General features: G+C 38.1%; 1 protein-coding gene across 1 annotated transcript in view; it reads right to left on the reverse strand.

The window, feature by feature from the left end:
• The window catches only part of KCNH5 (potassium voltage-gated channel subfamily H member 5), a gene marked incomplete at its 3' end in the record, with an annotated part of 258,189 nt that extends 247,915 nt beyond the window's left edge, over nt 1-10,274 (reverse strand). Inside the window, exon 1 of the mRNA XM_079769588.1 lies at nt 10,087-10,274. Within this exon, the coding sequence (XP_079625714.1) occupies nt 10,087-10,159 (73 nt within the window). The 5' untranslated portion in view covers nt 10,160-10,274. The remainder of the gene's footprint in view (nt 1-10,086) is intronic.
• Between the last annotated feature and the right edge of the window lie 425 nt (nt 10,275-10,699).

Below are 10,699 nucleotides of genomic sequence, written 5' to 3' on the forward strand. Positions count from 1 at the left end.
ATAATCCTGGAGAGTCTTAGTGTCTCACTGTAGGTAAAGGCTCAAGTCCGGACAGAAGTCTGTGTCATCAAGATGGAAATGCCTTTGCTCTGTTGAGAACACTATTCTTTGAACTTGGAAATGCCGCCACAGAGTTCCAGAAAGATTACCAGTTACCTTGGCTATTGTTGCTCAAGTAGAGAGAGATTGCTTTAGGAATGAATAGGATAATGTCTTTCTACCTCTAATTCTTTCTTTGGTCCATCATATGTATATATACTAGCTGCATTTGATGTCAGTTACAGATGTATTTCATGCCCTAAGATGAGCCAGTATAGTGAATGGGCATAAATTCACTCACTCTGCACACAGCACTTACAGAGGGTACAAAAGAAGTACATGGCACCATCCAGGTAGTTCAGTTAGTTAAGAGTGTCATCTCAATATGCCAACATTGCAGGTTCAATCCCTGGTCAGGGCACAATAAGAAGCAACAAAATAAGTGGAACAACAAATATCTCTCTCTCCCTCTCCCTCTCCCTCCCTCTCTTCCTCTCCTCTTCCCCTCTCCTTCCCTTTTCTCTCTAAAAAGTAATAAATGATTGGGGATTGAACCTGCAACGTTGGCATATTGAGATGACACTCTTAACCAACTGAACTTCCTTGAGGGTGCCATGTATTTCTTTTGTACCCTCCATAAGTGCTGTGTGCAGAGTGAGTGAATTAATTTATACCCAGGTGGAAGGTAATTACATCACAATACCTTTGACAAAAATGGGGAAATACCAAAGAAATTAAGTCTGTTTGAAGCCAAAACCAATGATAAATTCAGTTCTGGCCATTTGAGTTGTAGGTGACTTGTGAGAAGTATAAGAGGAGGAATTGTACAGGCCATTGGAAACCCGGGACTGGAACACAGAGAGGATAGAGCCAGCACAGAGGACAAACGTGCTCTGAAGAGGAGGGTGAAGATGTAAGAAAGACAGCTGAAGGTTGAACCCGGATGATGGATGACTATTCACTCTTCAGAAGAGAGGAGAGGAGAAAGAGAAGGGACGGAGGGGAGAAGAGGAGAGGCAAAAGGGAACAGAAAGAGAACCGAGGGAAAAGGGCAGGAGGAAGTGCAGACATGAAATCCAAAAGGTGAACATGGAGATGGAGAGGGTAGGGGAGCACAGTCTCAAATCCTATGAAGCCAGGAAAATACGAACAAATAAAAGGCCTTTAGATTCACAAGAATGCTCACTTGTATGTAACCCTCTAGGAAGCTCCAACATTATGGTATAGACAGAAATCAGTTGAAAACAGATATAAAAGGAAATGGTGACCAAGAAGTAAAGGCATCAATTACAGGTGGTGCATTCAAAGATTTAAACATCTAAATGATGACAATAACTAACAGCACTGATACTAATACTGCTTCTTGTATACCAGATACTGTTCTTAGCACTTTGCACATATTACCTCTCCAACACCATAAACTAGGTACTATTATTACTTGTATTTTACAGAGGAGAAAACTAGGTACAGGTACGTAAGTCACAGAGCTAGTAAACATCAGAGCCAGGACTCTAGTGCAAACTTCCAGAACCTATGGCTCTTAACCAATGTGTACACTGCCCTCACATTTTTAAAGAAATCATTATTAACATTGTGTTCATTATGCACCCCCAGTGCTTAGATCAGTGTTTAGCACACAGCAGGCACTCAATATTATTTTTGTTGAATTAATGAATGATTAATTAGAAAGAGTATGAGGATCAAGCAAAAGGATGAGAGTTGTTTTTAAGGGACTTCACTCTGGGATTATTTAAGCTTCATTGAAAAACTCCTCTATTTTCTCAATGCTATAACTATGTGAAAACAAACTCATTGTGCTTTAATTTGCCCCCCACCCCCACCAAAAAGAAAATATGCCAGTAGACCAAAAAAAAAGACTTCTAGAGAAGATCAGGATAAAGGTTAACTTCCCCCCTCAATCCAAGTGAGTTATTTGGTTTTTTAAGTTAAACTTGGTGATCTGAGGCTGGCCCTGCAGTCTCTAAATTGCCAAAATCCATTTTCCCTCTTCCACTGAAGACAGAATAGGACTGTAAGCTACTCCTCAAGGCAAAACACTCAGAAGATACTTACCTGGTAAGAATCAATTCTCAATGATAAAACTTACCATAAGCAACTCCTATCTGCAAAGTTGTTTTAAAAATAATTTAAATGAAATATACAAACTTCTAAACAGTTCTTTCTTGCATAAAATAATTGAGCTTTTAAGCCCTTGGAGATGTGAACAAAAGTGATGCAAACTATTTCAGCTGTATATCAAGTTGGAATAAAAGATGAGCATGAGATCACTTACACATTCACCTCCCATGCTCTCATGAGATCCATCTGATTGGCCCTATGCAATGCGATTTCCATTTTCAAATGTACACATTGATTAAGTATTTTAAAGTATGCAATTAATTATACAAGCTTACTTAACAAATTTAATCAGCATTGTTTTGGGGGGGAATCAATTATAGGCTTGTTTAATGTAGGAGACATAATAAAAAAGGCATTTATTCAGCTAGTACTAAGTGCAATGTGCTCCTCACAGTGGAGGATATAAAGAATGTGTGAGGTATGACCCATATCCTTACAGAGCTTAGTTCATATAGGGACATTTTCATGACTTTCCAGTTCTCTGTCATTACCTTTAGAAACTGCTATGATTGTGTACTTTAGCTCAGATCTCAAATCACATATTTCGTGAAATCAATAGGACTTGGTACATAGTACTTATTTCTCTCATGGGACTAGACCCCAAGAAAGGTAGAAATTCTTTACACCAAAATTTCAAATAGCTTTTCAACCACTCTTTCTAAATTACTCTGCTCTTTACTTAATTTTCCTACCTTTTTCCATGTGAAAACTTATATCACAAAACTACTATCAAGAATTATATAATGATATCTCTTTAAGAGTAATTATATACAACCAAATACTAAAATAACATCGAAAATACACACTGATTTATGAGACTATATTATTATTATTATTGCCCTTATTCGATCAAATAATTTTCAAGGCTAAACCTTTCCAATATTAACTCCTACATTGTATTAAATAAGGATACTTAAATAATTCTTTTTATTCATTACTCAATGATGAAAAGGAGTCATGCCATACATTATTAAGTCAGATTATTTGGTGGAATATAGTGAGGATTTTTTTTTTCAACTTAATTAAGGTACAATTGACAAATAAAAATTGTATATATTTAAGGTATACGACTTGATGGTTTGATGTATGTATACATTGTGAAATGATTACCACAATCAAGCTAATTATTTTATCCAGTACCTCCCATAGTTATCATTTTCATTCCTTTTGGAATGAAAAATGTATGACAAGAACATAAGATGGAATTTTTTATAATTCTACTCTGCTATTGGTAAAGAAAAATGTTTTATAAATATCTATTTTCTAGAGCACATCAAGACTACTTCCTTTAACCTCAGTTTCACAACAATTACCACTGGTTTTTGGCTGTGACTTGTTATTTATGTTTATTTGTTTTCACTACATAGTTATTTTATTCATAAAATTACTATATGGCATATTTTAATTTTCCCATTAAAACTAATTTTGTTTAGGACATTTCAAAGCATATCTCAATATGTGGTTTCTAACCCTCCCAAAAAGAAAAAAATAATTCCTATGATCAAGATTGAGACTTGCTGTTAATAGGAAACAACACCTCTTAAAGTAAGATTACCTCCAATCATATTTTTGGGGTAGTAGGCTTGGAGAATATTTGTTTTAGCTCTATATTTTATTTTAAAAGTTTGGATAATATCAAAATACTAGAATCATATCCTAGGCAAGTAACCATAAATCTGTGAACTGTCAATAAAATCAAGGTACTGTCCTGAATTGATTCCTTCACCAATTTGATATAAATTGTATCAAGACATATGCTAGGAAACAAATTTTATTAAGATTTTTTATATGTATATTCATCTCTCCAGGATGAACATTATTTATGTGGCATTTTCTTTATATTTTATATATATCACCACCATCTGCGAAAGTAAATCTTTTGCTAGTCTAAAATTTATTTAAATTTATTCCTTTACATAAATTGTTTTTATTAATCCCCATTCATTAGTCACAAAACATTGGTCACCATCAACTAAAATAAGATTGTCATAATTAAAAGAAATAAATACCTTTCTTTGTTTTACTTTCCTATGTCTTATATTTTAAATATTTTCTTCCAAGAGTAACAACTAATAACATTGATTTTAACCTCCCATCAAACTTGAGGGGGGAAAAAGAAAGAAAACAGAAAAAGAAAATAAATAGTAAGTACTTGGTTCACCTGTGACAGAACCTATAGTGACCTCTTGTGGTAAATCCTAACTACAGAGCTTTGGAGAATAATACACACGACCTTTTCCTAGGCCAGACACTGGAGAATGTGGAAGCATTGTTTGTCCATGCTAGCAAACAGCTATTGTTAACAATGAAAGTCAGAGATAAATATTGACTAAACTAAAGAATTTCTTTTGGGAAATCTAACCAGTCACTGTCAAAATACTCATAGCTGCTCCCTTCTATCAAAAAAATATTGTCTACGTTTCTGTTAGTAGGGCAGTTAAAAGATGGCTAGGTACATGGATTTTGTACATACCCTGCTTCTGGAATCAAGCAAAAGGTAGACAACAGTGAATGCCTTCAATTCTAATGAAGACAACAGTGTCCTGGGATCACCAGCTCTCTAGTCAGGAAAGTGCTGCATTTGTTATATAATGCAGCATGGGCTCTAAAGCAAGAGACAATCCTCTGGCTTATTTGTATGTATTATTTAGGAAGCTGTCAGTGTAATTTCAACCTCTATGATATCTTCATAGTGAAGAGGTACATTATAATACCTGAGTAAACCAATGCTTCTAAGACACTACATGGTTTTATCAATATTTCCTAAACAGTGGTTTAGATGTTAAAGAAAATCTTCCAAGAAAAAGTATCAAGAAATATATACCCAAAATACCCATTTTTTTCACCATTTCTTTTAAAGTGTATAATGCTTGAAAGTTATTATTCCTTTTTTGTTTTCGTTTTAAATCACTAGTTTCTCTATTTCCTCTCCCACCGGTTCTCCTTGAAGATCTCAGTCTTTACAAATATTAATTACAGTACAAAAATAATTGTGGATATCCCTATAAGAAATCACTGAGTAAAGAAATGGCTGTGCAACCTGGGTACCTCTAGAAAGGTCGAAAGTGAGTATCTTGAACTTCTCTTGAAAGTAAAGTGGCTCATAAAATGCTACCACTTCTGCCTACTTTCCTGAGCCCATTTTTTTCTCTAAAGAGAAAAACATTTCTAGTGTTTCATAATGTTTAAAATATTAAAGAGTAATACTTAATTTCTAATAAAAATACATTATTTTCGAAATTATAATTTTTCGAAATGGCAACCTAGTTTACCATCACCCAAAATAACCACTTCTGCTGACTTCTCAAGGAATCAAAGACAACATCTGAATAGCATGTGCTGCCAAAGATATAATCAAATTGAAGACCTTGGAAATGTTTTGTTTTGTCTTTTAATCTAAACTTCCCACCTAATAGTCCTAAAAACTGTTGTTTTATTTCAGTGATTTTTCCCTTTACCCAGGAGCTTACTGCTCCTTACAGCCTAATATATGTTGATGAATAGCTTGCATAAATAATTGAAATTAAAATAATGGAAGATAGCCTAATAATGTTCCAGACACAGATTTGGTCAATAGAACTTTGGGCCGGAGACTTTATATGGTGTTATGAACTCACCATATAGTTCCCAAACTTTCCCTACCTACCAATTAATTCCTGCTAGCCAAAAAGAAAAAAAATATATATGTATCTAAACCTTGCTTTTTATGCTTTTGACCTTTACAACTTCTTGGAGTAATAATGTGCTCTCTATACCTACTGGAATCACATGCCAAGAATTAGTGTAATTCCTTTTATTCGTCTAAAATGATCTTGCCTTTTATCTTTAAACTGAAAGGAGTTTCAGTATATTTCTAATATTTTGGTATCTGTCTATAAAGTGTGTGTGTGTATCCATCCTACTCAATGGCCCTCATTATTTTATTTTACAGACTTTGAATCACCAGTAATAATTTGAAATGCCTTCCCATAACAGACTGAGTTAACTAAATAAGGAAAATAAAAAAAACCCACATCAGGTGTGAAATAACAGGAAATAGGCTACAGTGCTACTCTAGGGCACAAAATATAGCACCATTATTCTGGGAGATTGCAACTGAGGAGTTTGGAATTTTACTAGGAACTCCTCACGTTTAAAAAGTATACCCAAATATACCACACTCCTTGCTCTTTGGTTCTGCATCATCAAGAAGTTCTCTGATGGATTTCTAATTGGCTGAGATTTCAGCTCATTAGTGATATCCATGGACAAATAAGCCTGTTTTGTTTTAGCTTTGTGTCTGTTTCCCTTTCATGTCTAATCTCTCTTCCTCTGTCCCTCCCTCCCCCCTTCCTTTCCTCTCTCCCCCTTCCTCCCTCCCGCCCTCTGTATTTCTGTTACTTTCTACATTTCTGGGTGTGTGAGAAAGAGAGGGTTTTCTTCTGAATCTATCTTTGTATCTAGGTGGATGCTGGTCCATATGTTTATCTGTGTGCATCTCTATGTATATGTTTCTATTTCATCTGACTCTCACTAAAAGATCTTATCTTTTCATAAGAAAGAAATGATGTTGTATCAGAAAGAGAAGCATTTCATGGGGTAAAGGTAAACAGACAATCCCAGGCTATCTCTCCAGTTCTTAAATATATTGGGAGTACTGCCTCCTTTTCTTTCTTTTTCCACTAAAGCTCTACCAACACTTCACTTTCAATGTTGTTAATTTAAAGCAAGCATGTCAAACTCAAAGGCTAACATGAGCCAAATAAACAAGGTTTAAGTTTATGTGGGCCGCAAAGGAACAAAAGCTTCAATTTTCATTTCAAAAAGCATAGCATAAAAATAAAATAAAAAGAAAGAAAGAAAGAACAAGAGCAATGATAGCCCTAACCGGTTTGGCTCAGTGGATAGAGCATCGGCCCTTGGACTGAAGGGTCCCAGGTTCAATTCCGGTCAAGGGCATGTAACTTGGTTGCAGGCACATCCCCAGTGGGGGATGTGCAGGAGGCAGCTGATCGATGTTTCTCTCTCATCGATGTTTCTAACTCTCTATCCCTCTCCCTTCCTCTCTGTAAAAAATCAATAATTTTTTTTTTTTTTTTCAAAAAGAGCACTGATAAAAATTAATGTTTTCTTCCTGACACTTGGCATCTCTTCTCTGCTACTATCTTTCCTTCTTCGGGGGAAGTCTTGTTCACAGTGATTACTTTCAAAACTGACCCAAAGTGAATGTCAGTAATTCTGGATCTGACAGGAGACTTATTTCCTTTCAAATTGTAAATAACTGCTCACACCGTTATATTGGCTGGGCCGCAAACATATTCGTTGTGGGCCGCATGTGGCCCGCAGGCCACGAGTTTGACATGCTTGATTTAGAGAATAGTGAAATCTTCACTGTGACAAACTCCATCTGTGAGAATTCTGAAGAGCATTTTCTCTATTAATCTCAATTAAACAATTTCTCAGCATGAATTTATTTCTCTGCCAAATCATATAGAAATGGCAACTATGGGATACTCTCACATGAATATGTAGACCAATTTAATACTGTGATCCTTATTTTCCAGGGTTCTTCCTATATAAGTGGTACTGAGACTTTCCAGTACTTATTACATACACATGTGCATATACTAACCTCAAGTATCTAACACATTTCAAACAAGGCTCGGAGCTTTTGAGTAGTGGTATGAAAAGTTATCCATAAGCAATCAGAGATGGTATGTAAAATGCCAAAATAGATAAATTTTCATTTGCACTAGGTGTTTCCATGGCAAGAACCATTGAACCAATGAAGCATTATAAGCACGACATGTAGAAAAGATAGAACAGTCACTCGTTTAGATGGAAGAAGTAAAATGGAGGCAACAGAAACAGATATTTCTAAGCCACACAAGGTAAGTCTCAATTTCACGGTATTTCTGAAATAAAAAGTAATTTAAAAACCCGCTCATAGTTCCAGCCTGTACATGAAGTTTCAAAGATGCTGTATTAGTAAACTTCAGTCAAAGAACTGTGACCTTCTGGTTACCCTGTAGAGCAGCCGAGAGCCCATGGTTTTATTCTTTATTCTGAAAAGTTCTTTCACAGACCAAACTACAAGGAGTTGAAATAACTCAAGAGGATGAGAAAGCTGAAATAACACTCACGTACCTTAAATAACTGATTCTAATAACCTTTAAATTTCCCCAGCTGGTTGTTTTAACAGTAGATATATCCCCTTGTACTTGAGGTCTTGAGTAATATGAATACAAAAAGGTAGTAGACAAACATAGAAATTGCCTACCATTGTAAATTTATATTTTACATCATCATAGAAATCAAAAACACATTTGAAATTACACCGGAATGGCTAAAAAATATTATAGGTTTCTTAAATTAGATCAGGCCGATTAGCTTTTTTTTTTTTTTTTTTTCAACCCAGAAAGTCTACTCTAGGCTTGTATAGTACCAGGTACTGACCACAGTGGAAGAAATAAAGTTACTCGTCAGAACTTTATGAAAAATAGCTTGGGACATTTAAATATATATAGTCCCAAAATCAGAGGAAATATGTGCAAGCCTAGTTTTAGAAGGGATCCTAATATAAGAGTCAATATAATATATTCTACCAATTCAGGGAAAGCATAATTACAGTCAATGATTTATTGTCATGTGAGTGTGCTTTGGTCTTACCCACTAGGCAGGGAACTTCTTCAGAACTGAAGTGTCTTAATCATTTCTTTATCCAAAGGACCTCACAGAGTGTCTGTTGTATAAGGCACCCAAAAATATATTGTTTTAATGAATGAGCAAATGAATGAATAAACACTTATGGAAATATAGAGAGTATTTCAATTGCTTTGGTCTAAGCTCTACACTAATCAATATGCAGAAATGTCTCTCTCATAATTCTCCAAGCAAGGGATCTCAAAATAAAATACAGGCCTCTAAGGGAGGTGGGGGGGGGGGGGACACTTTAAAGGATACTTTACATATCTTCCCTATGAAATTTGAAAATTATGTAAAAGAATTAAAAACAAGTAGAAGATGTAGAGATGTCAGTAAAATGCAAAGTTTACAAGGTCTTAAAATGTGAAATATATAAGCATCACCATTCAGAACATCGTGGAGGAAGTAAATGCATAAATGGTGGTATTTTAAAGACACTTTAAGGTAAGAAAACCATCACAACAGTAGCAAGGTAAAATGGCATTTTTAAAATTCTTTCTCCAGTTATTATAAAAGCACCGAAGCTATTGCTTCCCTTCTACATTGCTCCTGTTTAAGTCAAATCAAATATCATATGAATCATTATAGGTCAATGCACAATTAAAAACAAGAAAAGAAAAACTTTCAACACAAATGTGACCATGGTAACTGTCTTCCCATTTTTCAAATACTCTCTTCATTAGGTTCAACTTCAATTACTCTCCCTCGTCCAAGGTTCCTCTCAGCGGCACCCACTGGGCCCAAAATCCAGAGACTGAATCTTATCAAGTAGCCACTTTTGCAGTCATTCCCAACTTGAGGGAAACCCTGGCACTGAGGTTAACTAAACTCTACGAATTCGTTCAGTCTCTGCAACCTACTTGGGTGCGGGAGGGTGGTGTGGAAAGAGGATGAACAAGAAAACATCCCTCACCAAACTGAAATTCAACTCTTTTCTCTAGACGTGTCTACACCCTACCAGCTCCCCCTTAGCTCCCTCCGGTTCCTGGTGCTGGACAGGTGGGAGGGGGGGTGCACACGTCGAGAGGAGGGTATGCAACTAACTTTCCACCACCACCTCATTCCTGCCCCCACCCCAAAACAGGTCCGGCTGGTAACTGAAGCCACCAGGTAGGGTTGTCTGCATCCCCCACCCCCGCTGGGAGAGGGACGGGATGGGGAGGATGGGGGGCGCGCGCGTGGGCAGGACAGCCGTGGGGTGTTTGGAACTGCAACTCTTCTTACCACTGGAGCGTCTGACGATGTTCTCCAAAAATGTGTTCTGCGGTGCCACCAGCCCTCTCTTGCCCCCCGGCATCCTGGGTCTGGAGAGCGGCGGCCAGGATCCGCGGCGGGGGAGGGGGGGATGCAGGAAGAGAAGGTGGAGGAAGAGGAGGAAAAGGTGGAAGAGAAGATGGAGCCGAAAGAAGAGGGGGCGCGGCGGCGGCGGCGGGGTCCCCAGACTGTGTCTCCAGCCCGACCCGGATGAGCAGCTCTGGGGAGGAGGACCAGGCAGTTCATGGTAGTAGCGCTCCCCCGGCCGCCGCTGCCCAGACTGTGGCGGTGCCGCACACGGGGCTCGGGAACTGCAGGCTCCGTGGGGCACAGTGCGCCTGCGCCGCCCCCGCTGTCGCTGTCCCGCCGGTGGTGCTGATGCTCAGGCTGCTGCTGAGGCTGCCGCCGCGGTGGCCGTCGCCTGGGCACGGGCTCAGCATGTCTCCCCCCTGCCCCGCGCCCCGGGGCGGGGGAGCGGGAAGAGCCAACTCCTCAAGCGCCTCTCCTCCAGTCCTTCTTAGCCAGACCCAGACCCCTTCGCTGCGCCTTCCTCTCCCCGGGCCCCAGCCCACCCGTCTCGCGC

This window comes from Cnephaeus nilssonii (genome assembly GCF_951640355.1).
Source record: "Cnephaeus nilssonii genome assembly, chromosome: 4".
Classification (NCBI taxonomy): Eukaryota; Metazoa; Chordata; class Mammalia; order Chiroptera; family Vespertilionidae; genus Cnephaeus; species Cnephaeus nilssonii.